At 39.7% G+C, this 25,878-nt stretch overlaps 1 protein-coding gene across 3 annotated transcripts in view; it reads right to left on the bottom strand.

Moving 5' to 3' along the window:
- SLC44A1 (solute carrier family 44 member 1) overlaps positions 1 to 25,878 on the bottom strand; it is a 190,749-nt gene that overhangs the window by 129,380 nt on the left and 35,491 nt on the right. For all 3 annotated transcript variants that reach the window (XM_040631677.1, XM_040631676.1, XM_040631675.1), the window contains exons 2-3: positions 10,027 to 10,116; positions 780 to 922 (exon numbers count right to left, since the gene is read on the bottom strand). In XM_040631677.1, coding sequence (XP_040487611.1) covers positions 780 to 922; positions 10,027 to 10,116 — 233 coding nt within the window. The remainder of the gene's footprint in view (positions 1 to 779; positions 923 to 10,026; positions 10,117 to 25,878) is intronic.

The following is a 25,878-nucleotide window of genomic DNA, read 5'->3' as shown; positions in this document are numbered from 1 at the left end:
CCTACAAAGTTCATTAACTGAATTGGGTAACCCATGACTTTAAAATTAGTTTGGTTAATTCTGAAGACCTGTTTTTATTTATTAAACTTGTCTGACCAAGTGTGATGGGTCATAAATATGCAGTGTGGACAAATATACTGACATCATACCTAAGATATGTTTGATGACATTTTCCTCACACACATGAAAAACGAAATAATAGCTCTTATGAAGAAAAAAGGCAATTAAGTCAGGCATTTCATGAAATGCAAAAGATCAAGCTTGAGAATTCAAAACAAATTTTAAAGTCTGACAAAGAAAATGTATCTTTTATAAAACTGGAAATTGATAGGTACTGTACTTATAAATGATGCATCACAAAATGTTTCGTTATACCTTTAATGTTTCAAAATCCACTATCATCCCTCTGTCTCCCATCAAGTACAATCTTAGGAAGAAAAAATAATTACGTTATTCCCTGAGTTGAAACTTCGGGTACAACCTAAAGGCTAATGGGAAAAGAGAGTATAGGAACAACCCTCTCAAATCAAGCCTTTACTCATTAAAACCTCAAGATAGTGCATTTTAACTTGGCAGCTAATTTTATTTCCTGGAAAATGTATTTACAGACCAAAACCAGGAATAATTTGAGTGGGCAGTTAAAAAAAATAAAAACACCAACAGGAGTCATATAAAAATAAAATTCAGTAAGATATTATTTTTATAACAGTAAGAAACGCAGGATTTTCTACCCCCCTTCAAGGTTTCCATAGTGTTCATTCAGCCAACAGTCTACTCACTTCCGATGGGTGTGGTCCATGCCACTGTTTGGTATTGCTTCCAACTTTGCATTTTTCTGCCCACAGATATTTCCATAGCTGTCGTATCCTGACACTAGTCTCGCTGCTGCACCTGTTGCTACTGAAAAGCCACAAATAAATCCCTAGAAAAAAAAACAGAAAAAAAACACACAAATAAACCAGTTCAATAGCAACAGTCACTACTTGATACGATAATGACCTTCTTTTGTCTGTTGAAGGGAACAGAGAGCTATCTTTCCTTATTGCAAACACTATTCTACTGTTTTCCTGGTATTTCACAGAAGCAGCACAGAGAAGTCCACAGGGAAACACTATTTACTACCATAACAAAACAAATCTCAAGCTTTTACATCATAAGATCGCCTATGCATTTTATAATAATAGTGGCTTCTCTGTATTGAACATCTGCGCTGTGCCAGGCTCCTACTAGGTGCTTACCAGACATTATCGCTAATCCTTAGGATGGGGAAACTGAGACCCAGAGAGATTCAGTAAGTTGCCCAACGCCATAGAAGCTAGTAAAGATCAGAGCATAAAATCAAACCCAGCTTGTTTCATTCTTTACTTTTATTTGGTTGTAAAGTTCTGTTAAAGGGACAACAGCAACAGATGAAAGAAAAAAACTCAAAGAAGAATAGATGTGTGGGTTTTGAATTATTATCACGTTGGTGCACACAACACTCTGTTTCCTTCCTGCAATAAAGCTGTATACAAGCCAAAGAATTATGCCATGAAACACCACCATGCTTTTAATACTGCAGACTCAAGGAGAGTGAGGCACTGGGTCTGTGTGCCACAAAGGTCACTTCATTTCATGGGAACAGGCTTCATCACAGTGACAAAGGCAAATAAACCGTAGATGCTTTGGGACTGCATCATGCCTGCTGAGTCAAGTATGTGTGGACCAAGACAAAGCAGTAACAGCCTATACTCACTGCAGGATAGTAGACGTAACAATAGGAAGTAAGGTGAATCACTACTGATAAAATGGACTGGGTGAAAAGACGGGTTAGAAAACCATGCAACGTGGTCATTAAAAGGGTGGTTTTTATTATCCTTACTGAAGTGGCCAATGAAGGGAGAGATTATCACTATTTAATGCATCCTAGCCAAGTCCCATGCTAGATCTCAGGCCCATGGCGTTCAGTCCTGTACTCACATGCACTTCCTCCAAGGAGAGTTATTTCCCTTTTAAACATACTTTCCTAAAAAGGTAAACAAACTTTTTTCTAAATAATCCCTCTAGCTTTATCTTGGAGGTAAGGAAAGTGGCGGGGCGGGGGGAGTAGAGAGTGTGGCTCTAGCTAATAGCAACTGCTTGAAACTACAGTTTATAAGAAAGTCCACTCCAGAGTGGAGACTATCCCTGATTTGCTACTCTCATGCCTACTGATCCTTGCCCGGTTACTTTAACGCTCCGTGCCTCAATTTACTCACCTGTAAAATGGAGAGAGTGAGTGCGTAGCTCCTAAGAATGCTGTATGGATTAAATGAAATAATCTAGTAAAGGGATGAGAATCCTACTCAACACATAGTAAGACCTCAATTAATATTAGCTATTATTGTTGTTAGAAATGAGACCATGTAAAGGAAAGGTCCATGGGTTCCAGGGTCAGATAAACCTTCACTGATCAATGGAATACTGATGACTCTATTTTCTACTTGTGCGACATCGGACAAACCTGCTTAATGCTCTGTGCTTCAGTTTTCCCGTCTATAAATTGAGGCTAAAACCACTTACCACAAAGGCTGCTGTCAGAATTACATGAAATAATGCATGTAAGTGTCTGTTTCAATAAAAATGTTAGTATCCTTCTGCCTCGAAGCAGCAACTAACTGCTTGCACTAGGGTTAGGCAGAGGCCGGTCCAGACTCACACGTTTACTCTCGCCTTTTGTCCCCTCCCTCTCTCCTGATTCCTCCACGGAAAACGCAAGACAGTTCCATGTCAGGACCTCAAGGCAATAATAAAACAGGAGAAAAAAACATTTAAGGCCCTGCACACATACACATGTGCAAACCAGCAGGCCATTTTAAGCATATCGTTGAACCTCAAATTAGGAAATCCTACACCGAACAAAAGCTGGAAGTGGAGGCAAACATTAGGAGGTTTAATGGTTAACCTTCCAATACAGTTCTTCAGCAAGAAGAATCAGAGAGTAACAAAGGGAACCCAGAGAGATTTGGATTTAAACCCTCACTCTACCACTTACTACCTACGTGACTTTGATCCAATTCCCTACCTAGAGTGCTCCTTCCCCATCCCTCACAAAGTACTATCATCTGTTTCACAGCCTAATGATGAGGACTAAATGAGAGAGCGCATCTCTAACCCCTCGCTGGTCTGAACCATGGCTGGTGATAAGACATGGTAGCTGTTAGTGGGAAATTTGAAGGATAAAGCCAGACTAAAGAAGTTGATACCAGTAACTGGGGACTAACCAAAAACTCCTTCAGTTCTCTCCTTTAGAACAAAAATTCCTAGGGAGAAAATGAGCAATATTGTCAGTAATTGTGTCACTACACAGAAATATTCAGACCACAATTACAATCTTCTTTCACTACTAGTCTAAAATAGCAAAGGCCTTGCATAATTAAAAGGTTATGTTCTTCTTTCACTTTTTATAGAAATGTTCTTCTTATGTCTGATAAGTACTTTGTGTTACAGATTCCTTTAAATGGTTTCTGATTTCCCTTTCTGACTATTTTTAACAGTACTGTTGGACATGTGAGTTTTTTTTTTTTTTAAATCATAAGCCACCTTACATCCCTCTGGGATGTAGACAGAGGATAAATTATAAACGTCACATATATATGGTAAAATGGGACACTGACATATTTTCGCACTGGCCATTTAAACTTCTTAGTAGCTTCCAAAGGCATTAGAGAAGGGTGGGTGAGAAGCTTCAGGGGAGAAAGGAAGGAGAAAAAGTAAGCTAGTAAGATAGGAAGAAACCATGACTGTTTTCCCAGGGACTTCCCATATGGTACAAGTAATGACAACGGGGAACTAGGCCAAATATAATTACAAATACAATCGCCTTTAAAAAAAAAATTCTGAAATCCAAATGTGGGAAGCAATATAGCTTCAGATGAGAAAAAAATGTGGTACATGAAATCAAAATAGGATGAGAGAAACTTTACAGAATGCACTCAATAATTTAATGGCTCTAAGTGGGGAGAGGAAGAGGCATTCAAGAGAAGGAAATCATATTAATGAAGCAAGTGATAAGGGGGATGAGGAAAGCTTTTATATGCCTATAGTAGAGAGCAATCACTGCAGAGAAAGTAAGCCTATTAGTAAGGAAGAGAACCATGGCTAAATCTTAAAAGGACTGAGTTACTGCTTGCAGAACTGCTCTTTTGAGAGAGAGAGAGAGAGAGAGAGAGAGGAGGAGGAGCAGACAAATCTAATCACAAACAGGAGGTGACTCAAGTCAGATCAAGGCATACACTGGTGGTGGGTCCCAAGCTGGATCTGGCAAACTAGTAAGTATCTATTGCCTAAGTGGGAGAAAGACAATTTGCTAGTGAATGTACTGTGGTCATTAGTTCAACGTTAGAAGGAGGATTTGCTTAGTTTCATTCACTATTAGTCAAGAGAGAGGACACATTTGATTTCACAAGCATGTTTGAATTTCAAACCCAGAGCCCTTAACGTGCAACCGAGCAAGGCAGAAGGCCTTAAGTTTGGTTTTGGGGGTGGGAAAAAAACAGTCAACAAAAACTTATGTGGCAGGTGGGAATGAAATATGAATATGGCAAAATGTTTCAAAATAAAAAGATGGGCAAAAAAAGACTTCCAGCTCTCTCCCAGGGATTAAAGAAAATAAGCCCAGACTCTTTTTTCCTCAAATACTACCTCCTTTGCCTCGATACCTAATCTTATACCTCTACCCCTAAACTCAACCAAAGCTTGGAGTCAATCTCCTAGTTACTAATGTGTCAAACCTTGAAGGAACATTTGGCTTCTGTCTCTCCTCTTCTTAGAACCCTGAGACATGAAAGGCTATTAGGACCCAGCAGACAGGATGAGAATGTCTGATGCAGCGCTAATATTTATACAAACAAACGAAAAATTTAAAAATTTTCCCAATCTGCCAGATTTCTTTAAAGTTTAATAGGATGTATTATCTAAGAAAGAAGAAAGAAGCAATAAGCAAAAATGACTGGAAGTCTAGAAACTGCCTCTCAATATGCATTTATCGAGCATAATCAAACGCAAGATGTCCTGCACGGTAAGAAAGGGTTATAAAGTTTACCCTGAAAGAACTGAAAAGTTCTCAAAAGATCAGAAAATAATGAAGTGTAAGGAAGCAAGATCAGAGAGGCTCAGTTTCATGGGCAGCTTGAACAGTGAATAAAAGAAAGAAAACACACGGACAAGGAATGCTAGGAACTGAACCCGGCTCTGCTGCAAACACCCCTTCGGATCGTGGGGAAGTCACTTTAAATTCTGACCCTCAGTCTCCTTACCTGTCCCAAGGCTTGAACTAGATTAATCTCTAAAGCCCTTTCCTCTTCCCCAATTTTATGATAGGTAGATAGATAGACAGATAGATAGGGAGTAAAATGTTTCAGACTCTACCTGCAGGAAGAAGGATAAACCCATTTGGTCCAGCATAGTGACGAGGATACAAAAACAAGAGTGGATTAAAAGCAAATTGATTCAAACTACTTAAAAATAGTTAAAATGGCAAATTTTATATGTATTTTACCATAATTCTAAAAAAAAGGGAAAAAAAGGATTTAACAGAAAGTAGGTAGGTATTTGGATGAGGTAACCTGAGGGTAATTTTTGGCATGCTGTTCTTCCTATATTCTATGATCCTGCTGGAGCTCAGACCGTCACACAGACGACTAAACACTGCAGTGAGTCTTTGGGTCTTTCACTCTGTGCTGCATGCTCAACAATAGTTAATGAGGTAGAAACACTATGCTCTGGGAACTAGACTAATGCTATAAAATAAAAAAAGGTCCTTGAAAGCGGTCTGAAGGGACAATGTATGCAATGTCATCTCCCACCCCCAGCTATAGCCCAGCTCATTCTCCAAAACTCCCAACTTTGTTTCCCACTGCTTATCTTTACCCACACCCTACCTCTCCCAAACTCATCTTCTCATTCCACATTTCCCCAAGCCACTTCCCTTTCCTGCATCTACCCTGTCTGCCTTTGTAGTACCCGTTCCTTACCAGACCGCACATGTAAGGGTATGGAGTGAGCAGACTCCTCGGTCTCCCCTCTCCACACTTCTGGCCATCACTCTCGCCTCCTAACTGCACCAGAGCGAATGCAAACTTTTGCTCAGAATCTGAAATACTCACAAGACCACATTTTCCTGGCAGGTGAGGTTACTGTGTCCATGTTCTAAACAACAACTTTTCTATTGTTCCCAACTCCAGGCAACAAAGGAGGGACTACCTCTTGAGGCCTCACCTTTTAGACCTCTTCTCTTTCGGGTTCCATCCTGCCACTGTGTAACCTAGACAAGTTATCTAACATAGCCCTGTGCCTCTGTTTTCTTATCTGTAAAATGAGAATGATGTTAACAACAGCATTGACTTCGTTGCATAGTTGTGGTACTTCTGTGTCACATGCAGGACAGTCCCGAGCCCGCAGTAAAGCAGCACTCAGTATCAGGGGTACGTTGTAGGGCGTCACCACTGTCCATGGTGAGCACTCCTTTTAGGGCCAAGGAGTCACCACCTCTTTTCCTGCCTTTCTGTGGTAAGCTGATCTGGGCGGAGAGGGTCCAGATGGATCTCGTCTCTCTTCTCACTCATACCTCTCTCTCCCTGAGACAGAATGAAGTCACACTGCCCAACACGGGAAGGACCTTCCAGCCACATGGCCCAAGCTTCATTCTACAAGTCATTTTTACCAAGGAGCTATTTATTGGGTATAAAATCAGGTGACTGTCTGGCTATTAACATAGTGCTCTGTTTATCCATCTCATTCTTTTTCCTTCATTTGTACAGAAACTGTGGTTTAGAACTTACAAGCCTCAGTCAGATTTGACCTGAAAAACCCTACCCTGAACCCCTCATACAAGAACCTCTTACTCATCCTTATTCTGCCTCCCTCTTGTCCACAACATTGATGACACTCTCTCCATTTCTTTTTCATTACCTTATTTCAGGTTTTCCACATGTTACCTGGACTATTCCATTAGCATCCAAAGTGGTCCCTCTCTGTAATGTGTTATAAACCATCTATAACACTGGCTACCAGGGCCATCTTTCTAAACCCGGTCACATCATTTCTTGCTCACAACCGTTCACTGGCTGGGGCACCTGGGTGACTCAGTTGGTTAAGTGTCTGACTCTTAATTTCTGCTTAGGTCGTGATCTCAGGGTTGTGAGATGGAGCTCTGTGTCAGACTCCGTGCTGGGTGTGGAGCCCCCTTAAGATTCTCTCTCCCTCTCTTTGCCCCTCCCCCATTCTCCCTCTTCCAAAAGAAAAAGGAAAAAAAGAAAGAAAGAAAAAGAAAGAAAAAAAGAACAGAAAACTCTTTAGTGGTTTCTTGGTGCCTAAAACAGGAGTTCCAACCCTGGCTGAACACTGGAAACACAGAGATTAAGTCAGAATCAGAGGAGGGACCCAGGAAAGAGTATTCTTAAAATAGCTGCTTCTGATACATAATCAACTTGTCCAATATGAGAACCACTTGACTGCTACCTTAATGGAAAACAGAAATTTAGAAGTACAATGCTACATACCATTTTTCTAGAACAGAGTAAATGTATGCCCCAAAATTTCAAAATATTGATAAAAGTTCAAATGTGGATGGTGAGCATGGAAGGCAAGCATGGAAAAGCCCTGGACATAAGGGAGGAAACAGAAGTACAAATATTTATAAAGAGGTAAACGTGTAAATAAAAAGATTTAATGGTGAAGATGGATGAAATAAGACAAGATCTTAAAATATTTCAAAGCAGAGATATCAAGGAATAAGCAAAGAACTGCAAGTAAGGACACTGAATACAGATTTGGCTTGAAGGCTCAGCCATGAGATGACAGAAAGAAGCAGACACCTGGCCACTAGGTTAAAAGAGTATCCCAGTTCCTATTCTACCTTTGCCACATAGTATCAGTATTCTATTCTTAGACAAGCTAATATTTAACCTTGCTACACCTTGTTTGTAAGCTGGGGAGAAAACCTATTTCATAAGGCAACTGGGAGAATTTAATGAGATAAATACATGCAAAAGCATCAAGCATAGGAAAACGCTCAACAAACGTTTGATGACTGTTTCTCTGAAAAGTACTACAGAATGAAATCCTAAAGGGGAAAAAAAAACTTCTAAAAACCATACAAAACAAATACACAGAAGACAAAAAACTTTGCTCTACTGCTGTGTCCGTACGGTAGGCAACAGAACTTGGAAATTTCTCCAGTTTCCATGTGGCAAAGCATGAGGTTAGCTCAACTCCATGAGGGTAATCCATTAAAAAAAAAATCATTGCAAAACAAATAACTCTATCCCCTCATTTAAAAAGTACACACAGTGGGTCTCAGTTGCCATGGCACAGAAATCAACATTATATTAATTACCACTGCATTAAAATGTGTCAGTAAACAAATAGCTCCTTACTCTAAGTCACTCCCAAATCAGCCTATCAACATTAATGACTGCACTTTCCCAAGCTATTTTAGCATAGAAAATCAAAAGCACCTGGAGTGGCAGGTACATGTTTTTATAAACATAATTTCGAAAGGTCAGCTGCCGTCTGTCTCGGGGATAATTCAGGGAGTAGGGAGAGGTTGTGCTAATTCTGTTAGCAAAAAAAAATCTTTCCCACACTCGGCATGCACGTCACATTTCAGGAGCTACTCCATTAAACTAAGTAGACTCTTGAACATCTTCGAAGTCCTAAGTGAGGAAATGGGTATTTTGATGTTTTCTAAATATCTTAGGTTACATGAAACTGAGCTATTATCTTTAAAACGAATACTCCTCGTTTTACACAATCTATTATATTTCTTTAAAGTCGGCCGCTTTCTTTTCCATAACTGGTCCCTGCCATTATGCCTACTTGTCAGGATTAGGGTGGTTCTATGGTTTGCAAATGGCATTTGTGAGGTGTGCCGTTGCAGAGGACACAGAATAAGATTATCCTTAAAGAAGCTCTATAAAATGTTATAGGAAAATGAGGCTTAAAAACACTCATACATTTGTGAAAAAAGGTGGCCAGAGGTAGTGCATTTGTGTTTTGGTTGTAAAGACTAGTGCAATATCCGTCTGCAGAGTCCCCTTGAGGAAGAGGAAAGGAGCTGGCAGAAGAGAGCACTGGCCTGGAAACGAGGAGAGCAGGGTTCTGTTACCAGCTCTCCCATGAACTAAACAATGTGGCCTTGGCATGGTCATTTCCATCTCTGGGTTTGATGCCTTCCATCTGTAGAATGAGGGGGATTAAGCAGATGAGAATTTCCAAGCCTGTTCTAATTCTAGTTCTGAATATCAGCTAGCTTTAAAACCACTGTTTTCACCCCCTCCTTTTTTTTTCCAGCCCAGCACACCGGCCGTGACTGTAAAGAACCTGAAGCCTGTGTGAAATCCTGCAGGGCAGGGTAGGGAAGCAATTTGAAAAAGCATACCCCTGACACTGCAGCAGGGGCTCTGCTCCTCCATCCTCTATGCCCAGTGGAAAATCACCAAGTCCCTGATCTCCAATGGAGAGATGCCACTCTACAGCCAACACAGCAGGTAGCAGGGGGCCCAGTATGGGCAGAAGCAGGGAACAACCAGCCTCCCCTCTAGGAAGAACTAAAAGATGTTAGAATTGGAAACACTGTAGACATCCTCTAGCACAAACTCTAACTGTATATAAAGGAACACCAACCCCCCCCACCGCCCAGGGGAACACTGGTGCAAAAATAACCATCAGGTTTGTGTTGGATACATACTCAGGACTCAAAAGGCAGAAATTTATGTTGGATAATCTGGCTTTCTTAAATGATCTAGTACAAGAGACAGAGTTCCAATGCTTTTAATTTTATCTCACGTAGGCTTAAAAAAATATATATCAAGGGGTACCAAATACCAAAGAATTGTATGGGACAAAAATAACCAGCTTCAATGGTCTCCTAGGACCTCCAGTTACAAGCAATTCAGGAGGGGTTAAATAAAAATAAATAGCAAGCTCCCTCTTTAAACGGATTCCCCATCATTCCCCTGGATCATGAGTTCGCCAGGGTCTGATGATCTGTGAGAGGATCCTTACCATCCCAATGCAGAAGAGGATAAAAAGCAGCAGCCATGGTATGTCTGTACAGCTACGGTCCTCCAGCGGCTTCCATTCTCGTTTAGAGCTCTGATGGAAAACACAAAGTAAGAGAGTGGCAAGTTTTAAACTTAGTTAAAATTAGGAAGGCACAAATATACCACTTATTCCTAGATTCCTTCTTGCCTGACAAGTTTTTTACTGAACCTTTTAAGACATAACTCAAACCTGTGTCACCTTTCTGGGAAGTCTTCCCTAACTCTCAGCGTTCTTCCTGGCCAGACAGACTACTAATTGCAATGCTTTTTTTTTTGGGGGGGGGGTACCTCTATTACAGTATTTAGCATGCTGAATTGGAATATGTTGACCTGTGTGCCCAGAAGATCATGAGCTTCCCAAGGGAAGAGATCTCATTTCCTGGCATCTGCCATGACACAGAGGGCTCAAGACAGGACTCAGTGTGAGTGTTTTAAAATGAATAAACAGGGGCGCCTGGATGGCTCCATAGATTAAGGTCTGATTCTTGTTATCAGCTCAGGTTTTGATCTCAGCCTTGTGAGTTCAAGCCCCATGTTGGGCTCCATGTTGGGTATAGAGCCTGTTTACAATAAATAATAAAATAAAAGAACAAACAAATTCTTCCAACTTCGATCTTAGTGGTAGCTTTCTCTTTGTGTGTCCAGATGCTAGACTTACAAATTTAGAATGTGCTTTACATGTGTTCTCTTCTAGGAAGAAAGCCCATTAAAATGAATTCCTATTTGGAGGTAGCTTCTTTTATATCTGATAAGATTCAGGAAGGAAAAACTAAATTAAAACATTTTTATAGACTGCTCTGGGTAACTCCTAAACTACCATCCATGGATCTTTATTCTGTTTCTGGAAAGCTTAAAGAGTTTCTAGATCAAACAGAGATTCCCTAACTAAAGAACTAGAAGCATTCTAAAAGTGAATTTGCAAAGTATTGATTGGAATCCTGATTGCATTTTTCTTTCTTATAGCAAACAGTCTTAGGTTTTCAAGTCATCTGACAAATTCCTTCTAACCAGAATGTAAATGAAATAACATCCCTAAACTTTCTAATGAACAAAAATCCCAGAGCCTCACACCCTCTGCTGGAAACAATAAACAGAGAAGGGAGAGAGATAGGGAGCGTCTTGGAAACCTGCGGGAAAAGTTCCTGTAAGAAGGCCATGGCCTCCAATGCCTTCCACGACAAGAGCAGGAAGCCATCTGGGAAGGCTTATCTGTAGGAAAGGGCACACAAGCAGAAGGCAGCTGGAGATATTTGGAGCCCTCTAGTATAATTAGTATTTAGAGTGCAAGAGTGTGGAACTGGTTCTCAGGTTTGCTTATTAGCTTTCCCTCCCTTAAAAAAAAAAAAGTTTTTAGCTATGTACCCTTTGATAACCTGATGAAAGGTACGCATTCTTGTCTTGGGAGGTATGCATCTATTTGCATAATTTTCATAAAACCTTGGGGAATTCAGACCCCAGGTTAGGAAACTCAACTTTAAAAATACCTGCCTATCAACATTGAGGGCAGAGAGTCTCAGCTACAATCCTTCTTCCTGACCCCTCCCGTGCTAACCAGACAAATGCTTTTTCCTTGTTTAGTGCCTTACACTGCTCAGTGGTTCAACAAAAAAACCCGCCACCCTTAATAGCTTGCTCCCAGACACCCACACAAGAAAACAAAAGAGCAGTAGTGAGTCATGGGGAAAAACCTTACCCCAAGACTCTAACTAGCATTAAAAACCAAGAGTGAGTAGGCAGTTTTTTCCAGAGGAATGTAACACTATGGAAAATGGATAAAGGACTCTGTTCTCTCCCTGGTTCTGTCATTAGCTAGCTACACTGACTTTAGATAAATTGCTTCATCTCTCTGGGTGGCAGAAAGGAGTTAGATTGGATCTCTTAGGTTCCTTCCACCTCTAAAAACCTGTGATCAGGAAGACAGTTTTGTGAAAAATTTTTATTATGACCAAAAAAAAAAAAAAGCAACAAAAATAATTTGACATTATTCCTTATATTATTCAAGTAGGAATGCCTGTATTGTGGTCTGTGTTTTGGAAGACAGTTGCTCACGGTATGAATAAAGAATGTTTCTTTGTATTAAATAATTTCAATCTTGAATAATACCCATTACAGCAAAATTACTTACAAACACAGAATTTGGACACCTCTTTGAAATTCATTATATTTACTCTAAGGTAATTTCCAGGGCAATAGCTCCTTTAAAATACTATATTTGTTTATTTTAAACAGTTGGGGATGGTGGGGGGAGGCTTGGACTGACTGAGCAGTTTATCTATAACTATTGTCTTGGTAGTTTTACCTTAGACCAACATTATATTTTTAATGCTTAGATTTTCACCTGTAACATAAAGGAAGTGGGATTTCACTCTTGACCAGAAACACACAAAGACTCAACATCTCAACAATTCAATTCAACTTACTGTGGGCCACTTCTAACCAAATATATAAAAAAACCTCTCACTGGGGATGAGAAGTGGAAGAAGGGTCGAGGTTACATATAAAGAACAGTGATGAAGTACAAATTAGAACAGAAGAATACAAAGCAGGGGGTGGTCACCGTCACTCAGATAATGAAGGACTTGTCCGAGGAGTGGTAGCTTACTTCTTGGGGCTGTTCTGAGGATCCTGTCACATAGTAAACACTAATTCTTGCTTATTATTCTTATTCATCAACACCGACTTTTCAGTTAACCCTCTCCCTACTGTTAAAATAACCTTTTACCAGATGGACCTTTCCAACTAAAAGAAATAAAAAGAACATTAAACTTGCCTTTCCCTTCTATTTACTGAAATTTGACTTAACAGCGGCATATTTTCATTTTAGCTGCTATTCTTAATGCTATCAGTCATTGATCACTATTAACTAGGCACTACACCCAAAGCTTTACATACTTGATGTCTTCTTTACACACTATGTCTTCAAAACAGCTGACATTGGTATCCTTATTTCACAGATAAAAAGCAAAAACAAACAAAAATAATTTAAAAAACCTCAAGCTCAGAAGTGAAATAATCGGCCCAAGATTTTACAGCTGTGCAATCAGAATTGGAATCCAAGTCGGTGACTACAAAGACAAATCCAGTGAGAATATCATTCATTTGTACCAGTCAGTAAGGAGCAAAAAACTCCATTAGTTTTTCCTCACAACACAAAATTTGGAAGCCAATCCAATTATTTAAAATCCTATATGCACAGAGAAAGAGAGTGAGATGTTTTATGAGCCATGACATTTCTCAAGCGAGTCAAGAAACCCAACAGTTGAAAAATTTTAATGATTCTTTAACAGATTTAACCAAGTGGCAACTGGATTTAATGCTGTCTGTTTCTTCCAATTAAAATCCACATAGACCCGGCAAAAGTAAAATGTTTTACAAAAGCACTTTTTAAATGTGATTTTTATCCCTTTCTCAAATTCTACATGAGATTAATACAGGCTGTCAGTAAATGTTAGGTCCCTTCCTCTTCACAGAATGTTACAATTTAGGAATTAAATAGGATCAAAGTAATCATACCATCGAAGCCTTGAGTGACAGTGAATGAGACCAAGGGAAGAGAGGAGTTGGGACTAGCCCAATGGATCACATTTGATTCTCAAAACAATTCTGTTAGTCATTATTACATATTCCTGACTTTTCTAATTTGTAAAAGAGAAAACCAAGGTTCAAAGAAAATAAGCGGAAAATCTATTTCTGAAACCTGAGACCTCAACCTCAAGCAGAGAGATGGACACTATAAGAGTTAAGGGAATGCTAAAAATAAAAAACATGGTAACAAGATGAAGAATGCCTTTGTCAGCCTCATCAGTAGACTAAACACAGTCCAGGAAAGAATCAATAAACTCAAGGATAGGTCAACAGAAATTACTGACAGTGAAACACAAAGAAAAAAAGAGTGAAAAATAAAAAACCCACAACAGAGCATCAAAGAACTATAGGGCAATATCAAATGGTCTAACATATGTGTAATTGGAATCCCAGAAGAAGACTGAATGGGGCAGAGAAAATGTTAGAAGAAAAAATGACTGAGAATTTTCCAAAAATTATGACAAAAGAAATTTATAACAAAATTAGCACAGCTATATTTACTAAATTTATAACAAAAGAAATCAAAGCACAGATCCAAGAAGCTCAGAGAATCCCAAGCAGGATAAATCCAGCACACACATGCATGCATACATACACATACACACCCTACACATATTATATTCAAACTGCTGGAAACCAAAAATACAGATCATCTCAGTGGCAGTGGAGGGGGGCAGGGCACAAAAATTAAGCAACCTTCTTGTCAGAAATTATGCAAAGCGAAAAACCATGCAATGACATCTTTAAACTACTGAAAAATTTTTTTAACACAACCAACACACTAGGGGCGCCTGGGTGGCTCAGTCAGTTAAGCACCTGTTTTCAGCTCAGCTCATAATCTCAGGGTCCTGGGATGGAGCCCTATGCTCCCTCTTCCTCTGCCCCTCCCCCACCTCGCTCATGCTCTCTCTCAAATAAACAAAATCTTTTTTTAAAAAAACAGAAACAACCAACACTGTTAACTCAGAATCCTATACCCCCCAAAAAAGTGTTTCTCAGAAATACTTTTTCAAACAATATCGAAGAATTTATTAGCAGCAAACCTCAACAACAAAAACTGTTTTTAAAAATTCTTCAGAAAGAATAAAATACCAAATTTCAATGTACACAAAGAAACAAAGATTTCCAAAAATGGGTAAAATTGAAGTTTGAAATTTTCCATAATAAAGTTTTTTATTATTTATCTGAGAGAGAGAGAGAGAGGACGCAAGCGAGGGGAGGGGCAGACGGAAAGGAAGGCAAGTAGACGCCCCACTGAGCAGGAAGCCAGACTCAGGGCTCAATCCCAGGACCCTGAGATCATGACCTGAGCCGAAGTCAAGAGTCAGTCGCTCAAACGACTGAGCTACCCAGGCACCCCAAAGTTTTTTTTTAACTTAAAAGGGTGTGAATATATGTATACAACAACATTCACATTATATGGTCTTTTTACTTATACAAAGTTAATAATCTAAAAGGCAGAATTATAATTTTTAATACTAGTACTAGACCATAAAAAACACTTCTAAGTCAGACCACAACCGACCTCTACCTCATGGGTTTTTTAGGAAGATTTATTTATTTTAGAGAGAGAGAGTGCGCACGTATGAGTGGGAGAATTTCAAGCAGACTGCACTGAGCACGCAGCAGGATGCAGGGCTTGATCTTGTGACCCTGAGATCACGACTTGACCTAAAACCAAGAGTCCAACACTTAACCGACTGATCCACCCCGACTCCCCTGACCTCTACTTCATGTTTATGTTTTATTATATTCATATCCTTAAAGTTAGGGAAGAACAATGTTTAATATCTTCACATTTCTTCCTACATTTTGCACATCATAGATGAAAAGGAAGGAAGGGATAGAGGGAGGGAGGAAAGCTTCCACTGTATCTCTTACAGAAGTTTTAGACTCCACATTCACTATAAGCCCTAACACCTAAACCCAAGGCCTTCTGGTGAATTTAATATGCTATAATAGGGATGTGTATTTTTTAGGAACTAAACCTGTAACAAGTTATGACCTAAATTTCCATGTTATTTCTAATGAAAATATGGTTGTTGAGTAAATGTATTACAGATAACAATAACACACAAATGAAACCTGATAACCAGCTAGGTCAACCAGGTATCACTGGAGAGCATCAGCAGTAATAGGGCACACAGGGTGGGCCAAGCATAGGAAGAAGTCTGGCAGATGTGAATCTAGTTCACCAAAGTAGGCAGGGTAGGAAGGATCGGGAAGAAATGATGAGATCAGAGAGGCAATACCAACAATCCAGAATTGAGACAAGCAGATCTCAAACATGGAGTCAAGGGGGGTCCAAAATCCAGGAAGTCACAAGACACCCAGGAGATATCTAACAGCAACGACTGAATGCTTCCAGCCCTCTTTTCATACGCTATGCTTACTCTCTGTATGACTTTCTCCTAATTAAAAGTACGAAGCTTCCCAAAAGATTCTTACACAATCTAATAACAGTATTACCTAATGCTATGAACCTTTCCTTGACATGCCAGACTCGCGTAGACATGGTTTGAAAAAAATGAAAAATGTGCTACAAAAAAAGAGCACAATTACACTAAGAAGTTACTCGATTTTCAGACAGTACTCTTAGGCATTCTGTTGATTCTTCAGATCGATACTGTGTGCTGCACAATGGACCTGAGATTCAAAGCCAAGTCAGATAGCCCCTGCCCTCACTGAGCTCCAGTTTAATAACAGAAAGACAAATTAGCTACTATGGTATCATCGAGCGATGCCAAAATAGAGACGTGTAAAAAGTAATGCAGGAATAAAGATGCGGAACCATTGAGTAAACATTTGTGAGATCTGTTGAAATTACCTCGCAAATTCTGAAGCAAACACTGAAAAATGATCCTTTGGTGTCTAAAATAGAATGTGTTTTGTGCCCAAAACATACTGAAAATTCTCGCTTGCTATGGTGGGGAAATATTGACTGCCAAATAAGAATTATTCCACTCAGAAATGTTTAGTCGTAAACAAACAGAACATTACGTTAGTTTAAAAATACAAAAATCAGCCACTTCTTTACTTTGTATCCATTAAGAGTTCTTTATACTGAAGAATCTAGGGCTGCTCCAGTTAGGAAGGGGCCTTTCAGTCTTTTCAGACTGAAAAGTGGTTTTCCTTTCTTTTCTGGCACAATTAGTGCAGCACTGTATTTACTAAGCTTCTAGAATATTTTCATGTCGATGTCACTGGTGAGACTTCTAAGTACTATGTGGTCACACACATCTACAATTGCTTTGGCTTGGAATTTCTGCAGCACTGACCACAAGCTCCCTTGTCATTTCCCCTGAGTAAGCCAGAGGACTGTATTCTCCTACATTCAAAGCAGCATGAAGTGTCAACCTAGGAGGCTGCTGTTAACCCTGCAAAGAAAGGACAAGCCAGCATCAGTTCCAGCACCGTGAGGGCCAGGAGTTCACGGCTATAGTTGCCCAATACTTCTGTGTTTCGATCAGTCAGGAGGTAGAGCACAGGCATTCGTTATTAATAATCAGGTACGGAAGCTCAGAAATTTAAGCAGAACCAAGATTATCCTTATAAGGTCATCGACACGTGCCAACACTGCTACAGGCCAGCAATGACAGTTCAGTTGGTAGGTCAGGAATTACAGTAACCTGAAGCCTCCATCTCATGAGACACACCATGTGAGCCTAGATCTCTGCAGCTCGGATCCAGTGAAAAGCCAACTGTGCATGTGAAGGCCAAAGCAAGCTAAGATGTGGCCTCTCATACAGGACAGATTCCCAGAATGTCTCCTTGGGGTGTGTTTGCTAATTTGTTGAATAATCAAATCCCCCCTCCCCAATGTTGCTGGATAAACAGACCACCTCCAAAATTGGCTTCATAGTTCCAATGGCTCTGCTACAGTTTCCAATGGCTGTTCCTTGACACGTCCAGAAAGCCTCTAAAGTAGTCACTGATTGCATCTCCAAGGTGACTGCTACTAGATATCTGTGTGATTTAAGTTACACATGTGGCAAACATTGGGCTCTCTGTGAGGACTTTATTTTGTTCGTGCCAGTCTGTTTTACACAAAAATCTCCAGTATAAAAGACAAATAGTCATACACTCCAAATCTTCAACACTCCCTCCAAGGACATACTGCTTCATTAAATTCCCCAATATGCTTTTATTTGCGCAGAGTAGTAACAAAAGAATAAAAGAGCTGATGTGTATCATTTTTGCCACAATTTTCAATAGAGTGAGCAGACCTGATGAAGTTGGGCAGCAATAAAACATGGAGGCTTTCAGCCTTCTGTTCATAGCACCTGCAAATAAAATCCTATAATAGGATTTTGAAAGACATTGCCTGCCCTTTGGGAAAGCTCTCTCAAGGATTTGGAGTGCATAACTACTTACAGTTACCATAAGTAATCCGTTTCATTTGCTAAGCCTGGTGATGGCAATTTATATTTGAAAGGTAAAAATAAAAGCATGATTTTAACAGGCAGTTAAAGGTAATAAGATACATTGAGTGGAAAGATAGAGGCATCTGTGTCCAACCGCTTTTCTTAGTTCATGAACTTTATGCTAAATCACAAACATTCATCCGTTGAAGAAAAAAGGGGGAAATGGCAACTAGAGCCGCTTTGTAAGTTATTTAGTTACACAGCGATAGAAAGATCATGGGGAGTGATCTCACTTTTGTCTTCACCCTTCCTCCAACTGCCCTAAAAATGAATAAATAAATAACTGTGGGCCTGCTACAAAGCTGTTCCATCAGACCCCTCAGTGACTGCCTTTCTTTGCACATGAGCACATGATAATTAGTGGGCAGAGGCCAACAGCATCCTGCTCTACAACATAGCTCACAGCATCTTTCACCGCCACCATCAATGGAACATGATCACAATTACACAGACAAGCCTTGTCTGCCATCCTCAAATAGGATTTCTAACTGGTCTTTCTTCTGAATCAGTGGTGAGCAATGTTTTTAACTTCAAATAACTATTTTTTTTAAAGTATACCATTTTTATGGTCTTCATTTTTCCCCCCATGACATCCTACAAGTGTCAGAACTTCTTTGGTACTTAATGATACCAAGGATAGACGAGTAAGACCAAAGCTCTACTTTGCACCACCTCCCTGCTACAGGACAGCCAATTTCCAGACTGCTAATGGATTTACTGAGTTTCCCTGCTACACTAGAAACATTTATTAAAGCAGGAGTTCATAGGTACTCAGCATAGGATTCTAACTCACATCTGGCTTCCTTCCCATGACACAGTACGTAAGAACTGACTTACGAGGTCTATACTAAGGAGAAGGAATATGAAGATTACACTGACTATAACACAGCTAATGGGTGGGTGAAACTGAGTAAATTTATGTTTTAAGTCAGAACTAGAGAGGTGCCTGGGTGGCTCATTCAGTTGAACATCTGCCTGCGGCTCAGGTCATGATTCTGAGGTCCTGGGACTGAGCCCTGCGTCAGGCTCCCAGCTCAGCAAGGAGTCTGCTTCTCCCTCTGCGCCACCCCGTGCTCATGCTCTCTCTCTCTCAAATAAATAAATAAAATCTTTAAAATAAAAACAGAAATAAAAAATCAGAATTAGATATTGTCTTTGCCAATGAAGAGGTTTTTAGGTTCATAGCAAACATGCACAGAAACAAATATATGTTCAACTCTGTGGCAGTGCCTAAAACTCTTAAGTGACCAAATCCCTATAATAGTTTAAAAATTTTTGGAACTCTCAAAATATGGATTAGATTCCCTTCCTTTGTGCTCCTATAACCCAATATGTATATTATATCCTATAACCCACCATTACTGTAATTACCATTTCACATTATGATTATTTGCTTCCCCAATAGATTACAAACTTCATGAGGGTAAGGATAAAAGGTCTTTTTTTTTTTTTTCCCCAGTAAATCAGGGATCAGCTGTGTTTACAGGTGGCACTCAAATTCTTCAAGTGAAAGCCTATTCCACGTAAAACAATGTGTATAGGGGCGTCTGGGTGGCTCAGGTCATGGTCCTGGAGTCCTGGGATAGAGCCCCCAGTTTGGTTCACTGCTCAGCAGGAGTCTGCTTCTCCCTCTCCCTCTGCTCCTCCCTGCAGCTCATGCTCTCTCACCTGCTTTCAAATAATAAAAAAAATCTTTAAAAAAAAATGTGTACAGAATCTTCCTGTAACGACTGAACACATAATGACCATTCTTCCCACCTTACCGCCTACTTAGGGTCAAGGACTTGTTGGTTTTACTCACTGCTATATCCTCAGCAGATGAACAGTGTCTGGCACACAGCAGGCTCTCTAAATTTCTTTAATGAGTGAATGAACAAGGCTAGGTGCCTTACCACTCGAGTGACATAATGTTCGAGCAAACATCCTTACTATCTCTCCTGCACAAGATCATGTCCCTAAAAAGCCTTCTACTGCATCATGGGCTGGGTCTTTTTCCAAGAGATATTATATAGTATGGTATTCCCCAAAGAAGTTTATTAATAAGTCTACAAGAAAAATAAATTCCAGATTTAAATAAGTTCCAGAAGTGCTAACCCAATCTATTCTTTCAAGTAGGATTTGTTTGAGACCTTACTGTGAGACTCTTGAAAACTTATGTGGTCATGGGAGACACGAATACAGACACTGCCAACCTCTCTAACAATACATTTCTGGAAACCAGAGCATAAGGGTTCATGTTCCCACCGAAAAATGGTTTCAGAAGTAAAGGCAGATAGCGCTAGTTACGACTTTGCTGAAACTGAAAGCCATTTAAACTGGTTAGATACTTTTGGGTGAAACTAATTTGGCAATACATTTCAAAAACCCAAGGAAATAATCTAAAACATTAAAGTAGCTGCACATAAAACATTCGATACAGCACTATTATGAAAAAGGAATTAGAAAATTTAACTAACAGAAAATAGTTCAATATGAGAACGGAATACCTTAGTATTATAAAAATACTTATGAAGAGTTTGCATTGTAACATATAAAGATGATAATGATAAAAAGTTGTATTTAAAAACACGGTATGAAGTTATATCTATGCTCTGGCTCTACAACTTGTAAAAGAGTAAATGAAAATGTACAAGCACTGGAAGGAGATAATGCAATTTTTAAATTTTTTGACTTATGATACATTTTCCTCACTTTGATTTCCATAATGCTACTTAATTATGGAAGAAATAACAACAAAAAAGTAACACTAGCTCCCATTTCTCCGGATTATTTTCTACTTTCTCAGTATAATAGCAGCATCAAAAGCACCAGAAAACGTTCATGTCATTCTACCTGACACTTACTGACAGGAGATAGAACACTTTAAACGTCACTGGAAAGCTATATGCAGAGAATCAGCGAGGCAGGAGCAAGGTTTCTCCTGAAGAAAGCAGGAGAAGTGGCAACATCAGACAGATAATAGATACACTAGCAAACATAAGAGAGGTAATACATGGGTATGGTAAGAGGAAGCAACATAAACCTGGGTTCGAATCCTAGCTCCTCTTTTAAATAGAAGTATGATCAGCTGACCTGATTTCCCCACTTGTAAGGTAAAGGGGACTTTCCCCATACCATGTACTGTGGTTTTCGGGGCTAAATGATTTTAAGTAAAGCTCCAAGTTAGGACCAGGCCCTAAACCATCATTAATGCCCTTTCACAACTGGCAAAGGGGAAAATCTTCCCTGTGACACATCTTAAAAATTGAATTCTCACCAATACTCATCTCAAGCATGTAAAAATTGCTCTCATGTTGCGTACATTCTAAAACGTGTGCCTGAAAAAATGAAAAATTAGTTGTAAAGTAAATAAAATCAGGAGAAATTAATGAGTGAACAGTGGTAGAGATAATTGTGGTCAACGTAAGAAACAAATTAATAGGAACCTTCAAATGGCAATGGCGACAAGAGCAACTGAAATGCCTTCCTATCTCTTACATTTTTTAAGAAATATGAAGAAAACTTCAATTCTAAAACCCAGAGTCAACCGAACTACAAAAATCCGCTCAGGGCGGAGTCTGCTTGTCCCTCTCCCTCCTAGCCTGTGGGGGCGCGCGCGCACTCTCCCTCTCTCGCGCTCAATAAATAAATAAATAAATAAATAAATAAATAAAATCTCAAGGAAAAAAAGATTACCAAAATAATGTTTTATTATCAAGTGCTTTAATGACTGTGTGTCACTACATACAGATTATAGCTTTTTTTTGTTTGTTTGACAGAGAGAGACAGCGAGAGATGGAACACAAGCAGGGGGAGTGTGACAGGGAGCAGCAGGCTTCCCGCCGAGCAGAGAGCCCGATGCGGGACTCGATTCCAGGACCCTGGGATCATGACCTGAGCCAAAGGCAGACGCTTAACGGCTGGGCCACCCAAGAGCCCCAGATTATAGCTTTTATTATTCAGCATATTCCATGTGCCACTTTACAGATATTAATCTATTTGATTTTCACATCAAGCCTATGAGGTTGGTACTATTATTATTCCCATTTTACTGATGACAAAACTGAGGCAAAGAGGGGGTAAGTAACTTGCCCAAGTCCCACAGCCAGTAAGTTCTAAAACAGCAGGGATATGAAGCAGGTAGTTGAGCTCAATGGCTCAGGACCGCTCTGCTCTTCTGTGTTGACAGTGGTTAATGTCCTGTGTGGATATTGTAGACTGATGATGTATGTGGAAGAGAACAGGGTAAACAGAACAATGAGAAGCATAAGAATTACAGCAAAATTACCGTGATACATTCTGTAGCTTACTTTTATCTAAACTGATTTTTTGCATGGTTAACATTTTTCTTACAGGAAAATTATAGGCCATAATGAAGAAGAACATGTTATTAACATATTTTGTATTTTGAGTTCAAAGATAATTTCCAAATGTCCAAATATTGCTGTTGATATTTGGAGTAAACACCTGCAGTGACATCTAACAGGTAGAAACAACTGTTGTTTCCTCCTAGCCTTCTGTAACTTCCATCATATTCTGTATAACATTGTTTGGATTTCAAAAAGAAAAACGATACTGACGTGCTACTTTGCTAATAAGAAATCACATACAGGGGCACCTGGCTGGCTTAGTCAGTAGAGCATGTGACTCTTGGATCTCAAGGTCATCAGTTCAAGCACCACATTGGGAATAAAGCGCTTACTTTAAAAAAAAAAAAAAAAGAAAAGAAATCACATACAAATGCCCATCAACTGATGACTGGATAAACGCAATGTGGTATATCCATAGCATTGAATATAAATTTTGGAATAAAAAGGAGTGAAGCAGTGATACATACTACAACATGGATGAACCCTGAAAACATTAAAGTGAAAAAAGCCTGACGCAAAAGGCCACATGTTATATAATTCCATTTATATAAAACATCCAGAATAGGCAAATCTATAGAGACAGAAGGTATTAGAGCTTGCCTAGTATTGGATGGGAGTTGAGGGGAAATGGGAAATGACTGATCGTGGGTTTCTTTGGGGGATGATAAAAACGTTCTAAAATTGATTGTAGTGATGGTTACACGACTCTGAATATACTAAAAACTACCGAACAGTAAATTTTAGATGAGTGAATTGTATGGTTTAAGAATGAAATCTCAGGGCACCTGTGTGGCTCAGTCTGTTAAGTGTCTGACTCTTGATTTCGGCTTATGTCATGACCTCAGGGTTGTGAGGTTGAGCCCCATGTGGGGCTCTGCGCTGGGAGTGCAGGCTGCTTAAGATTCTTCCTCTCTCTCTGCTTTCCTCCCCCCCTAAAACTTATATCTCAATAAAGTTGGTATATATATATAAAAGAAATCACAGAAAACACTTAAAAGGGGGCCAGATCTTCACATGTGGAATTCTACTGATTTCACGAACAGACTTCATACAAATACTTATAATATAGCTACATTAGATATGCAACAAGATAAAAGCCGAATACTTTTAATTAAGGTAAAGAGTTGGATAATAATGAAATATGATGAAAGGAAGCATTCTTGTGAGAAGTCAGATATCCAAGAATTACTAGATAGAGTGCTGATTTTCATTGAATATTTCAATCCTTCTGTGGGCAGCACAAGAGGAAAAGAGAAATAAGGTCACACCGAACTGAAATAAAAGATAAAACAGATCAAAGTAGAAATAGAAAAGTCACCTTAAAGAGACCAAAGGGCACAGACGCCAAGGCAAAACTAGACTGTGGTAGGAACACACCTAGAGAAAGAATGCACTTGTCAGAGAAAGGGCCAGAAAGGGCAGGTACACACACAGCTCCTATTTATTTAGCAGCTAGTAGAGGGCAGGATCTGTACTTAACCAATTACACTGAAAAATAACAGACTGAGAGATAAGCAATGACATCGCCCTTCCAAACTGTCTTGAGGAAGAGGTAACAGGGCAGCGGACTCTGGACTGATGAACAGACAATTCAGGCTACTGACGCGCCTGCACTGTGAGTCATCCTGGCTGCTCTGTTCATCTGATTGCGTGTCATTAGGCAACCTTCTGACTGTCCTCTAGATTCTTCCCACAAGTGAACAAGTGATGTGCATAACCTAACTAAAAAAATAAAGCAACAGAGTAACAGAGGCTCCTGCCTGTGCAAAAAGTCTTGATGACTACATCTAGAGTAAGCTGTTAACAGTTAACAACTCTTACTTCACCAGGTAGGATCAGAAGGACTTTCGACTTACACATTTCCATGTATTGGACTATTTTTTAAGAAGTACTACTTTCTATGAAGACTAAATAAGATAATTTTAAAGTAATAATTCGGCTTTACTTTAATACTAGCTAAGGTGACTAAAATTTTCTGGTCTGTAAGTTTCATACATGAGCCTCTTGAGTTGACATGTGTCTTAAGACTGAGGTTTACATGATTCTACTATTAACAGAAGGATGCACTCTGTATGTACTAACAAAAGTAACTTTCTGAGCTTCCAAAGCTCTAGGGCTTGGTGAATTCTAACATCAGTGATACTTGGTAAAGCCTCCTTGTGGCCATCAGTTGGGCGTCCTTGGTAAAACCCAAACCACACCAAGTATTCCACATTCAAATCCTGTAAGCAGAAAATATTAAAGAGGGACGCCTGGGTGGCTCAGTCGGTTAAGCATCTGCCTTCGGCTTGGGTCACAATCCCAGGGTCCTGGGATCGAGCCCCACATCAGGCTCCTTGCTCAGTGGAGACCCTGCTTCTCTGCCTACTCTGCCTGCTACTCTCCCTGCTTGTGTTTTCTCTGTCTGACAAATAAATAAAATCTTAAAAAAAAAAAAAAAGAAAAGAAAAGAAAGAGAGCTATAATTCAGAACCCTTCTAGAGAACTCTCCCAGCATTTCAGCATAATTTACAAACAGGCAGCTGTTGGACCTACAGAGTGGCCTTGTTAGCTGGTAGGCCTGGGAACAAAGAAGTTGGTTCTATACCACCACCAACCTCAAACACCACTCTCTCTCTCCCTACAAACAGATAAGAACTATGGAGGAAGCTCTAGGAACATAAGAGTCTTGGGTTTAGCGTGGGCCTAGAATCTGAGTCCTAAGTCCAACCACACTCCCACCCCCTGACCAGAGTTTAAAGTTAGAGGTCAGAGTACCCAGCAGTAAGGGCCACCGAAAGGTACCAATGTTTCAGCATCAGGTAACCAGCTGGGCTTCTGCCTTCCCTAAGTATGATAAGTTGGTTATCTCCAAGTGAATGCTGGGTCTGAGAATGCTATATTGCCACAAACCCTCAAATTCCACTTCTCGATAAATCCAACTATGAAAAATCAAGACATCAATTATGTAAGTCTGAAATGGAAAAGAATAATATGGGGGATTCAAGTATCAAATTGACGGATGAGAAAACCATTATGGTCCTTTGCAACCCCGAGATACAATGTTCTATCATCAGGGAAGGTTTTCAGGAAAATATGTAGGCATATCAGGAGCTAAATTAATGAAAACCAGCTAAAGATCTGAAATGATCGGGGCGCCTGGGTGGCACAGCGGTTAAGCGTCTGCCTTCGGCTCAGGGCGTGATCCCAGCGTTATGGGATCAAGCCCCACATCAGGCTCCTCTGCTATGAGCCTGCTTCTTCTTCTCCCACTCCCCCTGCTTGTGTTCCCTCTCTCGCTGGCTGTCTCTATCTCTGTTGAATAAATAAATAAAATCTTTAAAAAAAAAATAAAAATAAAATAAAATAAATAAAGATCTGAAATGATTAAAGAAAACTCATAGAAAAGACTAGAAACACCCAAATAACTGAGAAGGAACACTGAATCATCAAATTAATAGCCCTGTAAATGACAGA

This window comes from Ursus maritimus, unplaced genomic scaffold (genome assembly GCF_017311325.1).
Source record: "Ursus maritimus isolate PB19 unplaced genomic scaffold, ASM1731132v1 scaffold_17, whole genome shotgun sequence".
NCBI lineage: Eukaryota > Metazoa > Chordata > Mammalia > Carnivora > Ursidae > Ursus > Ursus maritimus.
The sequence above is the reverse complement of the archived record's forward strand: the minus strand, read 5'-3'. Positions and strand labels throughout refer to the sequence as shown.